The sequence below is a fragment of the Mytilus edulis genome, chromosome 2 (assembly GCF_963676685.1).
Source record: "Mytilus edulis chromosome 2, xbMytEdul2.2, whole genome shotgun sequence".
Taxonomy (NCBI): Eukaryota; Metazoa; Mollusca; class Bivalvia; order Mytilida; family Mytilidae; genus Mytilus; species Mytilus edulis.
In genome coordinates, this window is record NC_092345.1 from 107,979,493 (window position 1) to 108,006,063 (window position 26,571).

Genomic DNA, 26,571 nt, shown 5'->3' on the forward strand with positions numbered 1-26,571 from the left:
CTGACTTTTATTCCCATCCTTTAGTGAAACATTTCTTGTACTGACTTCTATACAATTGAATACTACAATCCAATATTCCTTGTACTGACTATTTTTCCCGTCCTTCAATCCAATCTTCCTTGTACTGATTATTATTCCAATCCTTCAATCCAATTTTCCTTGTACTGACTATTATTCCCATCCTTCAATCCAATATTCCTTGTACTGACTATTATTCCCATCCTTCAATCCAATCTTCCTTGTACTGACTATTATTCCCATCCTTCAATCCAATATTCCTTGTACTGATTATTATTCTCATCCTTCAATCCAATATTCTTTGTACTGACTATTATTCCAATCCTTCAATCCAATATTCCTTGTACTGACTATTATTCCAATCCTTCAATCCAATATTCTTTGTACTGACTATTATTCCAATCCTTCAATCCAATATTCTTTGTACTGACTATTATTCCAATCTTTCAATCGAATATTCTTTGTACTGACTAATATTCCAATCCTTCAATCCAATATTCTTTGTACTGATTATTATTCCCATCCTTCAATCCAATATTCCTTGCACCGACTATTTTTCCAATCCTTCAATCCAATATTCTTTGTACTGACTAATATTCCAATCCTTCAATCCAATATTCTTTGTACTGATTATTATTCCCATCCTTCAAATCAATATTCCTTGTACCGACTATTATTCCAATCCTTTAATCTAATATTCCTTGTACTGATTATCATTCCCATCCTTCAATCCAATATATTTTGTACTGATTATTATTCCAATCCTTCAATCCAATATTCTTTGTACTGACTACTATTCCAATCTTTCAATCCAATATTCTTTGTACTGACTATTATTCCAATCCTTCAATCCAATATTCTTTGTACTGACTATTATTCCAATCTATCAATCCAATATTCTTTGTACTGACTAATATTCCAATCCTTCAATCCAATATTCGTTGTACTGATTATTATTCCCATCCTTCAATCCAATATTCCTTGTACCGACTTTCATTCCAATCCTTTAATCCAATATTCCTTTTACTGATTATCATTCCAATCCTTCAATCCAATATTCTTTGTACTGATTATTATTCCCATCTTCAATCCTATATTTCTTGTACTGACTATTATTCCAATCATTCAATCCAATATTCCTTATACTGATTATTATTCTCATCCTTCAATCCAATATTCCTTGTACTGATTATTATTCCCATCCTTCAATCCAATATTCCTTGTACTGATTATTATTCCCATCCTTCAATCCAATATTCCTTTTACTGACTATTATTCCAATCCTTCAATCCAATATTCCTTATACTGACTATTATTCCCATCCTTCAATCCAATATTCCTTGTACTGACTATAATCCCATCCTTCAATCCAATATTCCTTGTACTGACTATTATTCCAATCCTTTAATCCAATATTCCTTGTACTGATTATTATTCCCATCCTTCAATCCAATATTCCTTGTACTGACTATAATTCCCATCCTTCAATCCAATATTCCTTGTACTGATTATTATTCCCATCCGTCAATCCAATGTTCCTTGTATTGATTATCATTCCCATCCTTCAATCCAATATTCCTTGTACTGATTATTATTCCCATCCTTCAATCCAATATTCATTGTACTGATTATTATTCCCATCCTTCAATCCAATATTCCTTGTACTGACTATTATTCCAATCCTTCAATCCAATATTCCTTATACTGACTATTATTCCCATCCTTCAATCCAATATTCCTTGTACTGACTATTATTCCCATCCTTCAATCCAATATTCCTTGTACTGACTATTATTCCAATCCTTTAATCCAATATTCCTTGTACTGATTATTATTCCCATCCTTCAATCCAATATTCCTTGTACTGACTATAATTCCCATCCTTCAATCCAATATTCCTTGTACTGATTATTATTCCCATCCGTCAATCCAATATTCCTTGTACTGACTATAATTCCCATCCTTCAATCCAATATTCCTTGTACTGATTATTATTCCCATCCGTCAATCCAATATTCCTGGTACTGATTATCATTCCTATCCTTCAATCCAATATTCTTTGTACTAATTATTATTCCCATCTTTCAATCCAATATTCTTTGTACTGACTATTATTCCAATCCTTCAATCCAATATTCTTTGTACTGACTATTATTCCAATCCTTCAATCCAATATTCTTTGTACTGACTATTATTCCAATCCTTCAATCCAATATTCTTTGTACTGACTATTATTCCCATCCTTCAATCCAATATTCCTTGTACTGACTATAATTCCCATCCTTCAATCCAATTATCCTTGTACTGACTATTATTTCAATCCTTTAATCCAATATTCCTTGTACTGATTATTATTCCCATCCTTCAATCCAATATTCCTTGTACTGATTATTATTCCCATCCGTCAATCCAATATTCCTTGTACTGATTATCATTCCCATCCTTCAATCCAATATTCTTTGTACTGATTATTATTCCAATCTTTCAATCCAATATTCTTTGTACTGACTATTATTCCAATCCTTCAATCCAATATTCTTTGTACTGACTATTATTCCAATCTTTCAATCCAATATTCTTTGTACTGACTATTATTCCAATCCTTCAATCCAATATTCTTTGTACTGACTATTATTCCAATCCTTCAATCCAATATTCCTTGTACTGATTATTATTCCCATCCTTCAATCCAATATTCCTTGTACTGACTATAATTCCCATCCTTCAATCCAATATTCCTTGTACTGACTATTATTTCAATCCTTTAATCCAATATTCCTTGTACTGATTATTATTCCCATCCTTCAATCCAATATTCCTTGTACTGATTATTATTCCCATCCGTCAATCCAATATTCCTTGTACTGATTATCATTCCCATCCTTCAATCCAATATTCTTTGTACTGATTATTATTCCAATCTTTCAATCCAATATTCTTTGTACTGACTATTATTCCAATCCTTCAATCCAATATTCTTTGTACTGACTATTATTCCAATCTTTCACTGACTATTATTCCAATCCTTCAATCCAATATTCCTTGTACTGATTATTATTCTAATCCTTCAATCCAATCTTCCTTGTACTGATTATTATTCCCATCCTTCAATCCATTATTCTTTGTACTGACTATTATTCCAATCCTTCAATCCAATATTCCTTATACTGATTATTATTCCAATCCGTCAATCCAATATTCCTTGTACTGATTATTATTCCAATCCTTCAATCCAATATTCCTTGTACTGACTATTATTCAAATCCTTCAATCCAATCTTCCTTGTACTGATTATTATTCCCATCCTTTAATCCAATATTCATTTTACTGATTATTATTTCAATCCTGCAATCCAATATTCCTTGTACTGATTATTAATCCAATCCTTCAATCCAATATTCCTTGTACTGATTATTATTCTAATCCTTCAATCCAATCTTCCTTGTACTGATTATTATTCCCATCCTTCAATCCAATATTCTTTGTACTGACTATTATTCCAATCCTTCAATTCAATATTCCTTATACTGATTATTATTCCAATCCGTCAATCCAATATTCCTTGTACTGATTATTATTCCCATCCTTCAATCCAATATTCCTTGTACTGATTATCATTCCAATCCTTCAATCCAATATTCATTTTACTGATTATTATTTCAATCCTTCAATCCAATATTCCTTGTACTGATTATTATTCCAATCCTTCAATCCAATATTCCTTGTACTGACTATTATTCAAATCCTTCAATCCAATCTTCCTTGTACTGATTATTATTCCCATCCTTCAATCCAATATTCATTTTACTGATTATTATTCCAATCCTTCAATCCAATATTCCTTGTACTGATTATTATTCCGATCCTTCAATCCAATATTCCTTGTACTGATTATTATTCCAATCCGTCAATCCAATATTCCTTGTACTGATTATAATTCCCATCCTTCAATCCAATATTCCTTGCACTGATTATTATTCCCATCCCTCAATCCAATTTTTCTCGTACTGACTAATTTTCCCATCCTTCAATCCAATATTCTTTGTACTGACTATTATTACATTGGTTGCAATGAATTACAGTGATTACCCAGTTAGATAAAAACCGATAATTTCACATGTGAAATAAACGTGGTTATTTCACTCTCTGACGTCATACAACAATAGTCGTTGTCAAGACGTCGATAACAACAATTCAATCCTTCAATCCAATATTCCTTGTACTGACTATTATTCCCATCCTTTAATCCAATATTCCTTGTACTGACTTCTATACAATTCAATCCTTCAATCCAATATTCCTTGTACTGACTATTGTTTCCATCCTTCAATCAAATATTCCTTGTATTGACTATTATTCCAATCCTTTACTCCAATATTCCTCATATTGACTATAATTCCAATATATATAGGAAGATGTGTTGTGAGTGCCAATGAGACAACTCACCATCCAAATAACAATTAAAAAAAAGTAAACCGTTATAAGTCAATGCACGGCCTTCAACACGGAGCCTTGGCTCACACCGAACAACAAGCTATAAAAGACCCCAAAATTACTAGTGTAAAACCATTCAAACGGGAAAACCAACGGTCTAATCTATATAAAAAAAAAGAGAAACAAGAAACACGTATAAATTACATAAACAAACGACAACTACTGTATATCAGATTCCTGACTTAGGACAGGTGCAAAATTTGCAGTGGGATTAAACGTTTTAACGGATCCAAACCTTCTCCCTTTTTCTGAAACAATAGCATAACATCACAACATAGAATCCTTTAATCAAACATTCCATGTACTGACTTCTTTACAATTCAATCATCTGCATTCAAATTTTACAGATAATTACTTCTATAAAAAAAGACTGGTATTTTGTACATCAAATATGTATGTTCATGACTCAAATTTGTTCTTACTGAAATATAATTCATGATAAATTTCTTACGACTGTCATTTTGAAAGGAATATTGTGTTCTACCCATTTTGTATGCAGCCGTATTGTATTTGTTACCTTTACAAAACCGTACTACTATACAAAACCTTAAACTATACAAAACTTTTAACTATACAAAAACATACACCGTAAAAAGTTTACATATTCTTAGATTCTAACGATAAATTATATGTTTGATTGCGCAAGCTTACATATTTTTAGATTCTAACGTCGAATTATGTGTTTGATTGCGCAAGTTTACATATTTTCATATTCTAACGACGAGTTATGTGTTTGATTGCGCAAGTTTAAATATTTTAGATTCTAACGATGAATTATGTGTTTGATTCCGTAAGTTTACATATATTTAGATTCTAACGATAAATTATATGTTTGATTGTGCAAGTTTACTTATTTTTAGATTCTAACGACGAATTATGTGTTTGATTGCGCAAGTTTACATATTTTCAGATTCTAAGGACGAATTATGTGTTTGATTGCGCAAGTTTAAATATTTTAGATTCTAACGATGAATTATGTGTTTGCTTTCGCAAGCTTACATATTGTTAGAATCTAACGATGAATTGTGTGATTGATTGCGTAAGTTTACATCTTTTAGATTCTAACGATAAACAATGTGTTTGATTGCCCAAATGTACATAATTTTTAGGTGACGACAGAGATTTTTCCGATGAATTTTGCTGCGGAAACTGGCAGAATATCACTTTGGATAATCATTGGTGGATGTGTCGGTGGTCTGACATTACTTGTAATACTTGGTGTAGTTCTATGGAAGGTATGACAAATATGCATGTACAGTTCGTAGAGTAAGACAAATAATCATGTATACATTCGTAGAATAAGAACAATATGTATACATGTACACGTTCGTAGAAAAAGAATCATATACATGTACACGTTTGTAGAATAAAAATTATATACACGTACACGTTCGTAGAATAAGAATCATATACATTTACATATACGTAGATTGAAAAAATAGCAAGTTCTTTTAGGCAATGAAAATATCAAATTAAAACGTAAATGTCTCATTTTCAAAACTGGATAAACTAATAACAATGAAAATTTACCAAAGACGAAATTTAAAATCGGAAGGATCTATACATAAAACAGAGACATAACCTATCAGAATGCACAAATACAAAGATGTGGTATGCTTGTCAGTGAGATATATTTCCATTGGAGATAGAAAGTTTTAAAATTTAACTATAGATCATCGCACAACCGGCATCAATTAGAAAAAACAAACCCATATCATATGATAATCTTTACTATAAGCAAATCAAATGTAAACGATTCATTGGAAAAAAAATGCTATCTATGTGAGAAAAACAACAATAAACGAAAATCAAAAAACAAAATATGATGATTACTGCAACAAACAATGACTACTGAATAACAGTCACTTGATTCAATAGATACCTACAAAGCACATACAAAATAAAACCATTACAAAGACTTATGAAACAAATCATCGATCTGAGATACTCAGTACTCGCAGTCAGTCAAATCTAGTCAATTAGGATTTAATGGGGAACTTCAAGGGTCTCGTTCATAAACCTCCCGAGTCAGTTTCTTGTACTCTTACTCGAAAATTAACCAATCAAAAAGCTGAATTTCATGTTTCGAGCATGCATTTTGTGCTCCAGGCACTTAGCTAAATTTTAAGACATAACCCCAGGAACGCTCCATGCAAATTATTTGACAGCCAGGGATGTTTAAAAAGTCTATATCATATTTTTAGGTGATATGACAGAAAAGGGGGTGAAATGTGAGGCAGATAACTTAAACAAGGTTTTTTGTATTTGTTTTACTAGGTTGGATTTTTCAAAAGAAAAAAGAAAGACGACATTAACAAATGGAAAAGACAGTCTGGGTATTATGCCTCCAGGAAAAGTCAATCTATTGATCATGTTCCGAGACAATCAAACATGGTTAATTCTGTGCACTGGTAATATCGGGCCAATGTAATATCATATAACTCTGTCCTTTCACTTGTCAAACCATCTAATAAATAATATTCGTGATACGTCTTTCATTATTTATAACTCAGCTTTATTTTAGAGGCGTACGTAAGTCTTGTCTATATTTTTGTGATGAATGTAAAAAACGTGTCATGTTACATGTAAAATTTGAAGACCTATATTCCATTTATAATGTTTCTACAAACTAAGTTAGATTGATTTTCTATCCATCTTGAACATGCAAATGATCTACTGTTGTGAGGGGATGTAAGACAATTACCATAATACTTTGATGTAAAATATAAATTGATGTGATATCTAAAAAAAAAGCTAAAAAAAAGCTCCGACAAGATTTCAGAAGAAGAATTAAAGTAGGCTATGTCAATAACAATTTAATTAACTGTTATCTGATCGTATCTTATTCATTCTATAAACATGGCAAGATCAATCAAAATCTAAACTGTTAAAACGTTATGCACGCCTACAAAAGTTTGATACACCAATCATATAAACAATCTAAACGCCAGGCACACCAAACACTGTGGTAATGCATCATAAATCAAAATGATTCAAACAGCTGGCACACCGAAAGTGAAGTTTTGATACCCCACACACCAAATATCACCAAACACGATCCAAACGCCCGACCAACCAAAGACTGCTTTGAAACACCACATTCCAATACAATGAAATCTCCCGAAAAAAATGCAAAAACTGTTTTGTTATATCACACACCAAACTATTTGAACGCCAAACACCATAGATTGTTTTGATACACCACACACCAACACTTTTTAAAAGCCCAACACACCAAAAACTGTATTGATACACCACACACGAAACTGATTCAAACGCCCGACACACCAAAAAGCTGTATTGATACACATATCAACAAAGCGAATCATACACCCTACACACCAAAACGATTCAAACATCCGACACACCAAAACGATTCAAAAATCCTACACACAAAACTCAGCTCAAATCCCATTAACACCATACACAACAAAACGAGTCAAACGCTCGACACACCAAAAACAGTTAAAACGCCATTAACACAATACACCAAAACGGTTCAAACACCTTATACATTAAAAATATTTCAAACGCCATTAATACCATACATACCAAAACGATTCAAATACCCTACACACAAAAACAGTTTATACGCCATTAAACACCATAACGATCAAAACGCCCCACACCAAAAAAATGTTTAGACATCACACTCATCAAACTGTCCAAACACCCTACACAAATTACTTAGTTTATTAATGCGTTTAAGGTGGTTAGTATTTTATGATATTTTAGTGACTGCTGGTCTTCACCATTCAATGTACATATAGGTGGTTACTTATTTACCTAAAAATATAAGAAGATGTGATATGAGTAACAATAAGACATCTCTCCATCTAAGTCACAATCTCGTTTCCTGTCAGTCTCTATCTAAACACAAAAGATGGATTTAAGGGACAGGATCCTATCACGTAGCGGAGCTACATGTATGCTAAATGCAAATCATAGAATCTATATTAAGATCTGAAACTCTGACACCTAAAAATCTGTCATGCAGTGTAACATACAATAAAGTCTAAATCCAAAACTGTAACTCTAACTTCTCAAAATAAATCATGCAATTTAACATACAATAAAGTCTAAATCCAAAACTGGAACTCTAACTTCGCAAAATAAATCATGCAATTTAACATACAAAAAAGTCTATATCCAAAACTGAAACTCTAACTTCTCAAAATAGATCATGCATTTTAACATACAATAAAGTCTAAATACAAAACTGGAACTCAAACTTCTCAAAATAAATCATGCAATTTAACATACAATAAAGTCTAAATCCAAAACTGGAACTCTAACTTCTCAAAATAAATTATGCAATTTAAAATACAAAAAAATCTATATCCAAAACTGAAACTCTGACATCTCCAAATCAATCATGCAGTGTGACATACAATAAAGTCTAAATCCAAAACTGAAACTCTGACTTCTCAAAATATATCATGCAATTTAGCATACAAAAAAAATCTATATCCAAAACTGAAACTCTGACATCTCAAAATCGATCATGCAGTGTAAAGTTCAATAAAGTCTGTAACCAAAGTTGAAACCCTTACATCTCAAAATCTATCATGACATGTAACAAAAATAAAGTCTAAATCCAAAACTGAAACTCTGACTTCTCAAAATTTATCCTGACAAGTAACATACAACTACGTCTCAACCCAAAAATGAAACTGTTGCATTCCAAAATCTATCATGCAGTTTGAGTACAATAAAGTCTAAATTCAAAACTGTAACATTGATATCTCAAAATCTATCATGCAGTGAAATATACAATTACGTCTAAACACTAAACTATATTTCTGACTTCTCAAAATCTGTTATGCAGTGTAACATAGAATAAAGTCCATAACCAAAACTGAAACTGTGACATCTCCAAATATATCATAAAATGTAATATATTATTAAGTGTAAACCCAAACTAAAATTCTGAAATCTCGAAATATATCTTGCAGTGCAACATACAATTAAGTTTATAACAAAAGATGGTCATCTGACTTCTGCAAATCTATCATGCAGTTTAACAAACAATAAAGTCTGCACTCAAAAATGAAACTCTGACATCTCAAAATCTACCATGAAGCGTAACATAAAATAAAGACTTTATCAAAACCTGAAACTCCGACATCTCAAATTCTATCATGCAGTGTAACAAACAATAAAGTCTAAACACAAAACAGAAACTCTGACATCTCAAAATCTACCATGGAGCGTAACATAAAATAAAGACTTTATCAAAACCTGAAACTCCGACACCTCAAATTCTATCATGCAGTGTAACAAACAATAAAGTCTAAACACAAAACAGAAACTCTGACATCTCACAATCTATTATGCAGTGTAACATACAATAAGGTCTAAACACAAAACAGAAACTCTGACATTTCAAACTCTATTATGCAGTGTAACATACAATAAGGTCTAACCCCAAAACAGAAACTCTGACATCTCAAACTCTATTATGCAATGTAACATACAATAAAGTCTATAACAAAAACTGAAACTATGACATCTGAACATCCATCATGCAGTGTAACATACATTAAAGTCTAAACACAAAACTAAATCTCTAGAATATCAAAATATATCATGAAGCGTAACAAACAATAAAGTCTTTAACCAAAACTGAAACTGACATCTCACAATCTATTATGCAGTGTAACATACAATAAAGTATTTAACCAAAACTGAAACTCTCACATCTCACAATCTATTATGCAGTGTAACAAACAATAAAGTCTAACCCCAAAACCGCAACTCTGACATCTCAAAATATATCATGAAGTGTAACAAACAATAACGTATATACCTACAACTGAAACTCTGACATCTCACAATATATCATGAAGCGTAACAAACAATAAAGTATTTAACCAAAACTGAAACTCTGACATCTCAAAATATATCATGAAGTGTAACAAACAATAAAGTCTAACCCAAAACTGAAACTCTGACATCTCACAATATATCATGAAGCGTAACAAACAATAAAGTCTTTAACCAAAACTGAAACTCTGACATCTCACAATCGATTATGCAGTGTAACAAACAATAAAGTATTTAACCAAAACTGAAACTCTGACATCTCAAAATATATCATGAAGTGTAACAAACAATAACGTATATACCTACAACTGAAACTCTGACATCTCACAATATATCATGAAGCGTAACAAACAATAAAGTATTTAACCAAAACTGAAACTCTGACATCTCAAAATATATCATGAAGTGTAACAAACAATAAAGTCTAACCCAAAACTGAAACTCTGACATCTCACAATATATCATGAAGCGTAACAAACAATAAAGTCTTTAACCAAAACTGAAACTCTGACTTCTCAAAATATATCATGCAGTGTAACAAACAATAAAGTCTTTAACCAAAACTGAAACTCTGACTTCTCAAAATATATCATGAAGCGTAACAAACAATAAAGTCTTTAACCAAAACTGAAACTCTGACATCTCAAAATATATCATGCAGTGTAACAAACAATAACGTATATACCTACAACTGAAACTCTGGCATCACATTGTTGCCCTTCGGCTGTAGTCTACTCTGTGATCTTGTTTTTTGTCTCTTTCACACATTCCCATTTCCATTCTCTATTTTAACATACAAGAAAGTCTATAATCAAAACTAAAACTATGGTATCTCAAAATCTATCATGCAGTGTAATTTACAATAAAGTCTATAACCAATACTGAAACTCTGGCATCTCAAAATATACCATGCAGTGTAGCAAACAGTCAAATCTCTATCGAGAACTGATATATAATATAAATGTATCAACATATGGAATTTCTTAGTTTTAATTTATTAAAATCATACTCAAGTAACACCGATCTGTAACTTAAACAAAAAAAGGCAACAATAGTATACCGCTGTTCAAAACTCATAAATCCATGGACGGTGTAACAAACTAAAACTAAAACGCATTCAATATAAGAGGAGAACAACGACACAAAATGTAACACACACAGAAACGCACTAAGAATTAGACAAAATCCTATGAGAATAAAAGATATAACATCAAAACCAAATACATGAATTTGGGATAGATAAGTACCGTGACACGTCTTATAGTAATGTGAATTCACACTCAAAAATAAGAGAAAACAAACGACACAAAGGAAACACAACGTTAAAATGTAACACACACAGAAACGAACTATAATATAACAATGGCCATATTCCTGACTTGGTACAGGACATTTTTAAAGGAAAAAATGGTGGATTGAACCTGGTTTTGTGGCATGCCAAACCTCCCTCTTTTATGGCCATGTGAAATATAACATTAAAATTACAACACAACATTACAGGACTACAATATAAATAAATAGGAGAACACAATTGACAAAGAAACACACGCATAATAGCTAACAAAAGGCAACAAGTTTAAAATTTTAATACGCCAGAAGTGCATTTTGTCCACACAAGACTTACTAGTGACGCCCAGGTACAAAAGTTTGAAAGCCGAAACAAGTACAAATTTGAACAGCATTGAGGACCAACAGTTCAAAAAAGTTGTGCCAAAAACGGCCAGGGTTTTCTGTTAGGTACCAGAACATCCCTATTATTTAGAATAATTTATACTTTTGCAAACAGTAAATTTTATAAAATGACTATACAAAAGATATATGATAAAACTGAAGTATTAACTAATTACAGGAAACAACCGAAATACATTACATAACCCGAAAAAATGCATCACAAAAAAATAGACACATCAGAATAAGTTAAAACCTCAACGTCAAGTGACGTCATATTTGAAATTGTAAAAAATGACAAAAAAATTACGCCACATTTGAATTTGTAAAACAGATCATCAAAAAATGAAAAATGACGTCACATTTGAATGAATAAGATAGAACTAGGATTGATTTAAGATTATATTTGAACTAAATACTGATATAACATTTAATAACAATGCACATTTCAATACTAATTAATAGCAAACTAATTAGTAAACAAAAATCAATACAATTACATTCATATTTAATGAAAATTAAACACTCGATATCGATTCTCACACAAAGTGTAGTATATAGTAGGATTTATGAACTTTACGTTGAAACATAAGAAGGAGAACCAATTAATAACAACAGATGTAAGTATGGAACTAGACTTCAATATGAAGGATAGCACTATACAACCAATGTATCCGTACTTAAGTATGTAACTGGACGTCAATATATTAGGTAGAAGAATACAGCCAACGTGTCCGTACCTAAATTCCAATGAGTAACTTATTTGTACCTATTTGCCTTACATTTAAGAAACTAAAATTGCACATATTTTTATAGAGACTGAACAATTTGATTGTATAATTTGCCATTATGCACGTCATTCAAACATAGGAAACATACTTAGATGTGCAGTATTTGGTATTGTACAGGCGTAGATTCAGCTATTTGTAAAAGGGGTTCCCTACTCAGGATAAGGGGAGAAGACAGTGGAGTTTTATATGTTCAAATATAAATGCATTGAACGTAAACAAGAGTGCTCCAACCCCTGGAACCCTCATTCCCTTGGATTCTCTAGTGCTATATATCAACAGATGATGTCCAACCCCCGGAACCCTTACCCATGGATCCGCTTGTGCTATATATCAACAGATGATGTCCAACCACTTGAACCCTCTCCCCATGGATCCGCTAGTGCTATATATCAACAGATGATGTCCAACACCTGGAACCCTTCACTTGGATCCTCTAGTGCTATATATCAACAGATGATGAGTCAAGAGAATACAGTAAAATCTACGAAAACTTTAGGAAAAAGCCGTACTAGAAAATTCATCAAAAACTGAACCTCAAATTTATCATGCAGTGTACCTTACAGAGTTATAGTAGTGTTGTAAAGTAGGTGCCACGAATTCGCTAGCTCCTGGTATTATCTAGAATTATAACATATTCACTAGACTATTCATTACGAAAATGTGTAGTCTGATACATAATTCTCAACCGTAATGTTAAGGAACGTTACTTTTGTCCCTCAGCTTTTGTAACTTGGTTCATATTCACTTTTCCAATTATTAAAGCAACCCACTACATAAAGTATATTCAAGTCTCTATGTATAGAGTACCTTCGTGTACATATAAAACCTGCTCAAGCAATGAAGTATAGAGTACCGTTTTGTACACATAAAACCTGCTCAAGCAACGACGTATAGAGTACCGTTTTGTACACATAAAACCTGCTCAAGCCACGAATTATAGAGTACCGCTTTGTACACATAAAACCTGCTCAAATAACGAATTATAGAGTAAGGTTGTGTACACATAAAACCTGCTCAAGCAACGAGGTATAGAGAACCGTTGTGTACACATAAAACCTGTTCAAGCCACGAAGTATAGAGTACCGCTGTGTACACATAAAACCTGCTCAAACAACGAAGTATAGAGTACCGTTGTGTACACATAAAACCTGCTCAAGCAACGAAGTATAGAGTACCGTTGTGTACACATAAAACCTGCTCAAGCAACGAAGTATATAGTACCGTTGTGTACACATAAAACCTGCTCAAACAACGAAGTATAGAGTACCGCTGTGTACACATAAAACCTGCTCAAACAACGACGTATAGAGTACCGCTGTGTACACATAAAACCTGCTCAAACAACGAAGTATAGAGTACCGTTGTGTACACATAAAACCTGCTTAAGCAACGAAGTATAGAGTACCGTTGTGTACACATAAAACCTGCTCCAGCCACGAAGTATAGAGTACCGCTGTGTACACATACACTCTACTCAAGCCATTAAGTATAGAGTACTGTCGTGTAGATATAAAAACTGCTCAAGTTCAACTTCGGTATTTAATTTTGACATATAGCTCTTCAACGGTCTCGGTACTTACACATCCTCGGATTTCAAATGTTTGGCTTTGAGCGTTCCTGATGAAAGTAAAACAAGAAAAGCGCATTGGACGCATGAAATTATTAAACGTGTTTTTTTTTTATTTTTCGTTAGGGTTTTGAACCTAACTCTTTAAGTTGTATGTTGTCTTCTAGCTATTTCTTCATTGTGTAGTTTTAATGTTTTATTAAAAGTATTGCTATTTTGTATGCATTTAATACAATCGATGTGCTCGGTTAACAACATTTCAGTAAATATAAGCATGTGCTATTCCGTTTAAAATTCCCTTTTTTCAAGGTACGACGATAGTTTTAAACAAAATATTTGTTTCTATAAAATTAATTTAGCAAATTTTTAAAGTTATTTGTGGTAACGAAATCCCTGAATTGATAATTTATTAGGACTACAGAATTCATATTCATTGAAATTTAAAACGTCACAACAAACACGTAGTACTACATAGCAAATAAGTTGGGATCCATAAACACTGTAAGATGGTGCCAAATAAACATCAAAATGTCTGTGTCATTTTGGTCTCTTGTGGACAGTTGTCTCATTGGTAATCATACCACATCTTCTTTTTTATAATCACCGTCTACAAAATGAAAATTAACAATAGGACACGAAACATCGTTCCATTTGTCGAATTGTGTTTAAACTGAAATATTAAAATTAAAGAAACAACAGTTATTATCGTTTATATTTGATTGATTCAGTGTTATTGCTTTATGTAAATTTCGGCAATATATTTAGAAAAATCATGATTATTTGAAGGAAAAATAAATCAATACAGCGGTAAGTGTTTGAATTTATCAATCAAATTAAGATTGGGTTTTACTCCGTTCGGTCAAACACTATGATTCAAAGCAGTACAAGAACAAGTAAACTTTTAAATGGCGATTGTCCACCATAGAAATACATACAACCTGTCCATAAACCTGTATGTCGAATAGTGTTTGAAGATCATTAGTCCTTTAACGGTTTTAAACGGATGGATAGGATTACAAAAAAGTAAAATCACAATTAAAAAATCCAGGGAAATTTCTTAGAAGGTTCGTTCGTAGTTTCAAGTAATTTACAGTTATAAACGAGAAAAGAAGTCTACATTTAAGTTTGGACTCGGAGGCAGACGTATCATATTTTCAAACTAACTGGGGTTTGAGTCTACAATAATACAAATTTTAACTCGAACAAACTGGTTACATGTGAACAAAGTCAAATATAAGGGGAATCTTATCAAGAATCCCACCAAATGAGTTCATTTAATCTGACTAGTCCCTTGAACATTTCTTTAGTGTTATGAATATTCTTTAATACCAAATGAATATTTTACTGATATCATTGGATACATAATTCCTACATTTATATAAAAAAAAAGAAGAGTTGGTATGATTGCCAATGAGACAACTGTCTACAAGAGACCAAAATGACACAGACATTAACAACTATAGGTCACCATACGGCCTTCAAATAAATGTATCTGCTTCACACAAACCTACAATTATTAGCAAATACTGACAATAGTTTTATTATATCAGGTTGGTCCATCCAGGTATTAGCAAACGTATGGAGAGTTTAAGTCAAAAGTTGTTATTCGAAATGAACTCTCACAGAACATTGGTTTTGGAAACTTAGGTTAATTGTGATTTGTTTTGTGCAATATAATTTATGCAGCTTTTAGATCAGTTGAATTTTTTTGCACATTATGTTGTTTCTAATTTCATATTTCTAAAGTACTTTTTCTCGAAAGAACTAATAAAAACATCATTTGTGTTTCACTAATTATTCGTAAAATCAAATAAACAGGTTCGTGTGAAAAATAGTTGTAAACAAAACAATAATTCTGGACTCTGTTCAAGTATTCTATATTTCAAAATAAGATAAAAATGTATGAAATAAACACATTCTAAATTTCACGCGTCCGAACGCTTTTCTTGATTTACCTTAATCAGGAACGCTCAAAGCCGAATATTTGACAGCCAAATATGTTTAATGACTTCAACAGTTGAAGATATATTTGACAAAACAATACATAAATATCAAGAAATACGATTAACAAGCGCCGTTAAGGTAACGTGGCGTATACAAACATAGACAATCATGTAATTCATTACCTTTAACTTCTCTTTATAAATGTTGAACAATCAAAGAAATCAATAAATCATTTTAATGGAGATATAAAATATCGGTATTGAAAAAGAAATTCAATAGTTATTTAAAAAAGCTATAGATATTACTTCAATGAATTATTAATGGGATCATAGTATTTTCTCAGTGCACATTATTTTCTTTGTTGTTCACTAGTTCATTTTTATATATATATATCTGCTTATTTTCTTTCAAAACGATAGTTCTTTCTTTTGAAAAATCAACTCGAACGATACCAAGTACCAATGAAATTTGCTTTACTCAAGGAATAAAATAATGACCTGTGTTAGGTCATTATATTCCCGATTAAAATTCAAAGTTAATTAAACATTTGATTCGTTTCATAGTTATTGTGCACGTGGAGTTTATTTTTAAAAGTGTCCCATAATAGATACATTTAAGTTGAATTTAGAAACAATCCTTTCCTCCGTGTATTGGACTGAAATTCCAAGGATTGTCGTAGACGCACATTTCAACTTTTGAAACAAATTGGAAAACAGGGGGGTATGATATTTTTTATGATATTTTTTAGTTTATGAAACACTTGCCATCCAAAAATGAGAAAACGATCATTGTGATTAGGTAAAAATTTGTTAGTAAAATTATTTGTCCTTTTAAAAAAAGAAAGAAAGAAAATTAAAGCATCCCCTTTCACAAACAAAGTTTAAACAATAAATTACTTACAAAAAAATTAAAATAACAAAAATTATTTACAAAGTGACTTTAACCTTTTCACTCACCCCTTGCATTCATTTGTGCCTTGCTCTATGGAGGTCCAGTAATATTTCTATTGTTACTCGATAATGATTTATAAAGTCCTTTGTTAATTCATTTATCATTATTATTTGCCTAGTTTATTTTTTCAGTACCGACGTCGGACTCATACTTCTTTCATACTGAGTTTACTGTATTGATTTTTTGTTGTTCTACATTAGCTAGAGGTATAGTAGGAGATCTCACAAAGCATTCTTAACTCCGCCGCATTAATGGGCCTTCCTAAATCAAGAGTATGACAGTTGTTGTCTATTCCTTTGATGCGTTTGAGCTTTGATTTTGCAATTTGTTTAGTGACTTTCCGTTTAGAATTGTTCACGGAGTTCAGTATTTGTGGGCTTTAACTTTTTTATATATGTTTTGGAGTTTAGTATGACGTCTATATTCACTGAACAAGTGCAGGTTGGTTTAATGACCATTTAAGCCTGGCTCTTGATGTGGGATTTTCATGTTCAGACTTTTATATGATTATTCGATTATACGATAGAAAAACCATTATCTATAACTTTAAACATGGTTATTAACCATGATCTCCTTATTCTAATTGGTTTATTCACATATTCAAGTATGGTTCGTACTACAAAGGACAACACAATGTCCTAGATTAGGAGAGAGTTGAGAGCTCTCATACATGTTAAACCCCGACATATTCTTTATGAGCCGGTCTGAAATCAGGTGCTTGTAGTTCAGTGGTTTACCTTGGTTCCTGTTTGTCATATGTTTTTGGTGTATTGTTTTATTTCATATCAAGCTGTTGGTTTTCTCTTTTGAATTATTGCAAATGTTTTGTGTTGAGCTTTCACATCCAACTAAATTAAGGCAACAGTAGTATAACGCTGTTCGAAATTCATAAATCAATAGAGAAAAAAGAATGCGAGTTACAAACTAAAACTGAGGGAAACGCATCAAATATAAAAGAACTACGACACACCTGAAACACAGCATTAAAATGTAACGGTATGTTTTTTTCTCATTGTTAAAGATTGAACAGTTGCCAATAACGCTACATTCATTTATTAGTGATTAATAATTGTCTCATTAACAATCTAACCTCATTACGTCTTGTTAGTTATTGCAAATAAAACGTAGGTTATAAGTTTCGTTTTGGGATAACTCAATTGTCTAAATAGGCCACACCAAGAAAAGCATATCCGTCGTCATCTATACAAATATATTATAACTTCCAACCAATTAATGATTGTGTCCGTTATACAACGAATGACAAGTAAAGGCCTTTGTTCAATAGCTTCCTCGTACGAAACCACCGTCAACCAGGCATACTATGATAGGAAATAAACTCAAGTCAGAAACCTGTAATTCGGTGGTTGTCGTTGTTTGACGTGTTACATAATTAATCAATTGTTCATTTTTTGTACATAAGTAAGGCCGTTAGTTTTCTCGTTTAAATGGTTTAATAGTTGTTCTTTCAGGGCATTTTAAAGCTGACTATGCGGTATGGACTTTGCTAATTGTTGAAGGGCGTTCGGTGACCTATTTTTTGTTAATTTCTGTGTCGTTAGCATTGTATGATTTTCAATTTTAGTTTCTTTTATATATTTCGGAGTTTAGTATGACTTCCATTTTCGCTGAACTAGTACACATGTTTGTTTAGGAACCATCTCCGGATGCGGGATTTTCTCGCTGTATTGAAGACCCGTTAGTGGACTTCGGCTGTTCTCTGCTCTTTGGTAAGGTTGATGTGTTTCAATTCTCATTCTCTATTTTATTATGTCTGGAAAATGCATACCAGATTGAGATTTTTCTAAAATAATTGTTTGATATGCCACAAAATGAGTTTTAAAATTCCATAGAAAATTAATACATGTTTTCTTAATTTGTAATAGTACTTAGAAGGTATAGTCTGCACTGTAAGTGTTTACCATAATGTTAACTTAGAAGGTATAGTCTGCACTGTAAGTGTTTACCATAATGTTAACTTAGAAGGTATAGTCTGCACTGTAAGTGTTTACCATAATGTTAACTTATAAGGTATAGTCTGCACTGTAAGTGTTTACCATAATGTTAACTTAGAAGGTATAGTCTGCACTGTAAGTGTTTACCATAATGTTAACTTAGAAGGTATAGTCTGCACTGTAAGTGTTTACCATAATGTTAACTTAGAAGGTATAGTCTGCACTGTAAGTGTAAACCATAATTTAAACATCAGTATATAGTCTGCACTGTAAGTGTTAACCATAATGTTAACATCAGTAGAGAGTCTGCACTGTAAGTGTTAACCATAATGTTAACATCAGTAGAGTACTTAGAAGGTATAGTCTGCACTGTAAGTGTTTACCATAATGTTAACATCAGTATATAGTCTGCACTGTAAGTGTTAACCATAATGTTAACATCAGTAGAGATGATATAACAGTAATCTACCATGAAGTGAAAGATGCCTCTGTTTCAATCAATTTAAAACAAAAGTAACGTGCTTATTTGTTTTCTCTTATTTTAAGATACTATGAAGCATATTTATATGTTTATGTCAGTACATTTATCATAGATACATGCATTACAATTCTGTATGACAAACAAGCGTTTCGTCAAAACCGAGCAGTCGGGTGATATCCGCTCTGTTTATATATAGAATATCTATTCGTGTGTAATACATTCTATAAAATATTACAAACATGTTTATGTTGGCCAGCATTTATCCTAAATATGAATGAAATAATGTTCACTCGTCTTCAACAATCGAAAATCAGTCAATTTAAAATATAGACATTAACTATTGTTTTACAATAACAAAGCCGTTTGTATAACTCCAATTCAATGTGTTCATTTACATATTTCTATGCATTAGATTTTTAACGTAACGGACAATTTAAACACCGAGCAATTAATCAATGACTATCATTATCTTTACAATGACGAAACAAACCGGAAACGTGTTACAACCAGATGCTATTAACAGCAATTTAATTATTTGTAAGAGCAATACAACTTACTTATTATCAGTTCATTATTAATAATTATAGATTGATCTAACTGTTTCGTATCTAATATTGTCATATGATAATTTATTTGGATTACTAGTAATCTGTTCAATTTGATAGGCAATACTAGTGAAAGCATATGATTGAAAACCTAGGCCAACACATCTTTAAATATACTCATATACGCACATATTCAAGATGATAGACTTTGCAAACACTTACATTTACATGATATAAGTTAGATAGAAGTTTAGAATCATATGTAAAATGATATATAGGTAAGAGTCAATAATTGTCCGTTTATAAATTTTGAAACTATTACAAAACTAAAGTTTCAAATCCCTCAGGCAAAATTGGCTTTAGATGAATTTGGCGATTATTTAAGGTACTTTTTTGATATATAGCTCTTCGACGATTTTCGGTACTTATCCATCTTCAGATTTCAAATGTTTGGCTTTGAGCGTTCCTGATTAAGGTAAATTCCAAAAAGCGCTTCGAACGCAAAAAATTATTAAACGTGTTGTTTTCCATTTTTTAAGGCATGAGATAACTTTACATTGATAATAGATGAAATGTTTTATAATCTTCACTACTAAAATAACATGGCTCAGTAAGCTGGTATGCCATAAAAAAAAAAGAACCAATGAGTTCAACTATATACATTTCTTATTAAGGCCAATGGTGATGATTGAAAGTCACACCATGCAAGGTCCTTTTGTGTTTATATTACAAATAGTTTACAAGTTCCAGGTCAAATCCGATATCGATACAAATTTGTCTTTATTTTCTTTCTTTGCAGGACATTTATTCACTATCTTGAGCACCACTTTATTTCTGTTCAAAAGAGCAAAAGATTTTATAACATGCGTATTATTAAACTTATTCTGCAGGCTTAAATGTATGTCTTCGCAACTACACTTAGGAATATGAAATAGAATTGACAATGGAAATGAAAATGGGGAATGTGTCAAAGAGACAACAACACGACCAAAGATCAGAAAACTGCCAAAGGCTATCAATGAATCTTCACCACAGTGAGAAAATTTCGCACCCGAGTATTGCTTCAGCTGGCCCCTAAAAGACAAAAGTTTACTTATTCAGTGTTAATAGACGTCAAACTAAACTCCAAAACATATAAATGAACTACAATTAAAAATATTTCAATGCCAGAGGCTCCTGAGTTTAGATAGGCGCTGAAATGCGGCGGGGTTAAACAAGTTTGGTAAGATCTCAACTCTCCTCTTATACCATGTATATCTCTGGTCAATGTAGAAAAACAAACCTACAGCAATATGCACAGTAAAACATAGTTTTAAAAGTCCGGGTCCGATATACAGCAACACAGTAATATACACATTTACCCGCCATTTAAAACAAAACAAAATATATAAAAGCCTTCTTAATTTGAAAATTCACCATTGGTTTTATGTGTCATATTTAGATTAAGTATATAGTAAGAAAGCCATAACGAGTTTAAACAAAAAGATTTTAAGAGAAAAGAATGTGCACCTTATAATCGGCAGGAGTTAATCAGATGATAATACGAATACTGTAGACTCATTGTCATAGTTAGAAAATACATACTATAACACCATTGCTAGCTCATCCTAAATTATATTTTTGTGTTTGTCTCTACAAAAAACAAAACTAAGTTGTTTTTTTTTATAAATTTGCCTGTGATAACATAAATAAAGGCAACAGTCTTTTACCGCTGTTCAAAAGTAATAAATCGATTATGCGAAAACAAATCCGGGTAACAAAACAAAACTGAGGTAAACACATCACTCATAACAGGAAAATCGGACTTGATACAGTGCATTTCAAGAAAATAAAACCGGTTGAATCTGCTTTTATGACTATCTAAATCTCCTGCTTGAATGGCAATGTTAAACAAATCCCGCTAAAATGACAACATTCCTAGGAGTTCAGTATTCTTGTGATTTTAAGTTTAACGTGAAAGGAAAACAGTACAAATAAACACATGAACACGTAGGACAGGGACATACATACATAATAATATTATAATAAAAAACAACTTTTTGGGGCATTGATACTTTCAAGTGACGTGGAGTTTATACTTTGTTAGTGGTGTCCTAGTATTCTGTCGTACGTTCGCGAGATGTGTCCGTGGTTATTCTGTTGTCGACATGTTGAAATGCAATAGTTGATTATTAATTATATGATTTTTATATTATGTCACATGACGATAAATTTGTATTTGTATTTTTATTTAGTGATGAAAATGTATAATTTAACACTTACAAAATCTGCTTTGGTATTTTTTTAAAATAAAATTATTATCATATTCTTTAAATGTATATGTGCAGTTTTTATAATGTGTAAATGTTTTATAAGAAAAGTAAAATCACAAAAATCATTGGCATTCAATATGTAGGAAAAGTTATCAAAGGTACCAGGATTATAATTAAGTACGCCAGACGCGAGTTTCGTCTACATAAGACTCATCAGTGACGCTCATATCAAAATATTTATAAAGTCAAACAAGTACAAAGTTGAAGAGCATTGAGGATCCAAAATTCCAAAAAGTTGTGACAAATACGGCTAAGTAATATATGCCTGGGATAAGAAAATCCTTAGTGTTTCGAATAATTCAAAGTTTTGTAAACAGGAAATTTAGAAAAATGACCACATTATTGATATTCATGTCAACAATAGGAAGTGAGATTTAGATAAAAAAAAAAATGTCCTGGCTTTTCTGTTGATATAACTTATATAGGACAATGATGTTGATAAAAAAGTACACCATTCAATGCCCTTTTGTTTTTCACATAATACATTTTACCTATTATTTATAAGTTCCGGGTCGACGGGTTCAAACAGAAAGATTTTATACGCCTTAACTGAAAAAGGAATTCAACAAAAACGAATATTCGTATCAATGAAACAATAACATAACTTATTTTATTTTTCTTTATTCAAATATTTTAAGATTATAGCATAGAACTAAATGGATTGTGTGATTTATCTAGTATTAAACTTATCGCAAAGCTCTGAATTACCACAAATCGTCAATATAAAGCTCTAGATTACAACAAATCCTAAATATGAATCTCTATATCACCAAAAAACGTTTATGTTGAGACCTAAATCACCATAAAAACATATATATTAAGCCATATACAAAGCTGTGAATTACGACACATCTATGTATCAAGCTCTTTATCACACCAAATTGTCTATGTTAAGATATCAGTTGTTTTTCGCTTCTTCTATTGATTGATACCGTTTTATTTTGTCATTTTTTATAGACTTTCTTATTCTAAATTTGTTTTGAACTCGCTAGTTTTAGTAATATCCCCTTTTTTACCACAAAACATTTGTTCAGAGCTCTTAATTATCACAATATCGAATTTCCGAAAGCACTAAAACATCACTTCAACCATCAACACACACAACCACTCGTCCGTTTATCACAGACATCTCAAAATGTAACAGTATTACGGTATACTCATTATCGAGTAAGTTTCTGATAGACAGACAAGAATTAAGCTGATTTACATGTGCAACCACTAATTCATAAAAGTTTTATTCAAATAAAACAAGGTCCAATCAAACCAATGAGAAGGTTTCTACTAGACGAGTTACAGCAAACCAATGAGAAGGTTTCTACTAGACGAGTTACAGCAAACCAATGAGAAGGTTTCTACTAGACGAGTTACAGCAATATGTGATAACAATCACTCAAACCAATGAGAAGGTTTCTACTAGACGAGTTACAGAAATATGTGATAACAATCACTTGCCATGTTACCCATTCGTTTGTGAATTTGCCATTTCATTGGGCACTTTCTTCTTTTACTTTTCCTAGAAGTTCAGTATTTTTGTGACTTTATTTTTGACAGTTATATTGAAATTAACATTTAAATTGATGCAACTTTTTTTGCATTTGCTAAATAATACCATTAAATACATTTCGATACTAAAGAGAGACCCGTCATATTGAATTGTAGAGATGCATAATTACTATCACTGACCAAGGTACTGACAGCTATATAAAGATAGTAGTGTTATGTTACTAACAATAGCTTACTATATTCCTAACTTGCATCTGACATTGAAGAGGTGTATAATTACAACCACTTGCCATATTCCTGAGTGACATATAAAATAAACTATCGTGGTTTATTTTCAGCTACTGACCAGCTTCATAACTATTACAGATATGAACAAATATCTTTGTATATGTTCAACCTCTGATCAGCTTTCTAGCTGATACGTACACAATTATCTTGGTGTATTTTCTAACTACTGACCAGGGTAATAACTGATATATTAAAGAATATAGGGTTATATCTACATTCAAAGACCAGGTTCCTGGCAGACATATCAAAATATATCAGACTGTCATATATAAAAATGTGGCGGGATAAAATAACATGCATTGATTATGACCCTGACAGGCATATCAAAATGAAAAGATGTGTAAATACAAGCTATAAATAAGTTCCCGACATACATCTTAAAATATAACAGGGTATAGCTTCACCCGATGGTCAGATTCCTAACTGGCATATAATGTTGCTAGATATGATTACAACTATTGACCAGGTGCCAGTTTGATATATAAAAATTAAGCATTGTATGATGAATTCCATATGCCAGTTGCCAGTTTGATATATAAAAATGAAGCAGTGTGTGATTAATTCCATATGCCAGTTGCCAGTTTGACATGTTAAAATGAAGCGGGTTATCAGTAAAACCTTTTTAGGTGCCAGTTTGACATGTTGAAATGAAGCGGGTTATCAGTAAAACCTGTTTAGGTGCCAGTTTGACATGTTAAAATGAAGCGGGTTATCAGTAAAACCTGTTTAGGTGCCAGTCTGACATGTAAAAATGAAGTCGAGTTTAATTAAAACCAGATATCAGGTTCCATTTTGACATATTATAACGAAGCGGGGTATGATTAATATCATATACCAGGTGCCATTCTGTCACGTTTAAAAGAAGCGGGGTGTAATTAAAACTGCATGCATGTTTCCTGTTTGACATGTTAAAAGAAAGTGGAGTTTTATTCAAACCACGTACCAGGTACCAGTCTGTCATGTTAAAAAGAAGCGGGGTTTTATTAAAACCAGAGGTCAGGTTCCAGTTTGACATATTATAACGAAGCGGGGTACGATTAAAACCGCATGGCAGGTGCCAGTTTGTCATGTTTAAAAGAAGCGGGGTGTAATTAAAACCGCATGCAAGTTTCCTGTTTGACATGTTAAAAGAAAGTGAAGTTTTATTAAAACCTCGTAGCAGGTGCCAGTTTGATATGTTTAAATGAAGCAGAGTTTTATTAAAACCAGATGTCAGGTTCCATTTTGACATATCATAACGAAGTATGATTAAAACATTAAAACCAAAAACTAGATGCCAGTCTTTCATGTTTAGAGGAAGCGGGCTATGATTAAAATCACATACCAGGAGCCAGTTGTACATGTGAAAAGGAAGCGGGGTAATATTCAAACCACATGCCAGGTTCAAGTTTTACATGTTGAAAGAAGTATTTGGCCAGGTTCGTGTTAAAAGGAAGCTTGGTATTATTTAAACTACAAACAAGGTGACAGTCTGCCATGTTTAAATGGAGAGGGGTATAATTAAGACCAAGTGCCAGGTTCGAGTTTGACATGTTAAAATGAAGCGGAGTATTGTTAAAACCACGGGTTATAATTGCAAGCACTGCCAAGGCTCCTTATTTCGATATTAAAATGTAGCTGGTTAAAATTACTAGCACTGATTAGATCCTGACTGCGATACTAAAATGTAGCAGGGTATAATTACAATCAGTGACCAGGTTCCTGACTGCGATACTAAAATGTAGCAGGGTATAATTACAAGCAGTGATTAGATTCCTGACTGCGATACTAAAATATAGCAGGGTATAATTACAAGCAGTGACCAGGTTCCTGACTGCGATACTAAAATGTAGCAGGGTATAATTACAAGCAGTGACCAGGTTCCTGACTTCCATACTAAAATGTAGCAGGGTATAATTACAAGCAGTGACCAGGTTCCGGACTGCGATACTAAAATGTAGCAGGGTATAATTACAAGCAGTGACCAGGTTCCTGACTTCCATACTAATATGTAGCAGGGTATAATTACAAGCAGTGATTAGGTTCCTGACTTCCATACTAAAATGTAGCAGGGTATAATTACAAGCAGTGATTAGGTTCCTGACTTCCATACTAAAATGTAGCAGGGTATAATTACAAGCAGTGATCAGGTTCCTGACTTCCATACTAAAATGTAGCAGGGTAAAAATACAAGCAGTGATTAGGTTTCCTGACTTCCATACTAAAATGTAGCGGGGTATAACTTCAAGCAA

The 26,571-nt window shown here is 32.1% G+C and overlaps 1 protein-coding gene across 1 annotated transcript in view; it reads left to right on the forward strand.

The window, feature by feature from the left end:
* The window catches only part of LOC139513901 (integrin alpha-4-like), a 72,975-nt gene extending 65,974 nt beyond the window's left edge, over nucleotides 1-7,001 (forward strand). The window contains exons 20-21 of the mRNA XM_071302846.1: nucleotides 5,622-5,747; nucleotides 6,790-7,001. Of these exons, the coding sequence (XP_071158947.1) occupies nucleotides 5,622-5,747; nucleotides 6,790-6,927 (264 nt within the window). The 3' untranslated portion in view covers nucleotides 6,928-7,001. The remainder of the gene's footprint in view (nucleotides 1-5,621; nucleotides 5,748-6,789) is intronic.
* The last annotated feature ends 19,570 nt before the right edge of the window (nucleotides 7,002-26,571 follow it).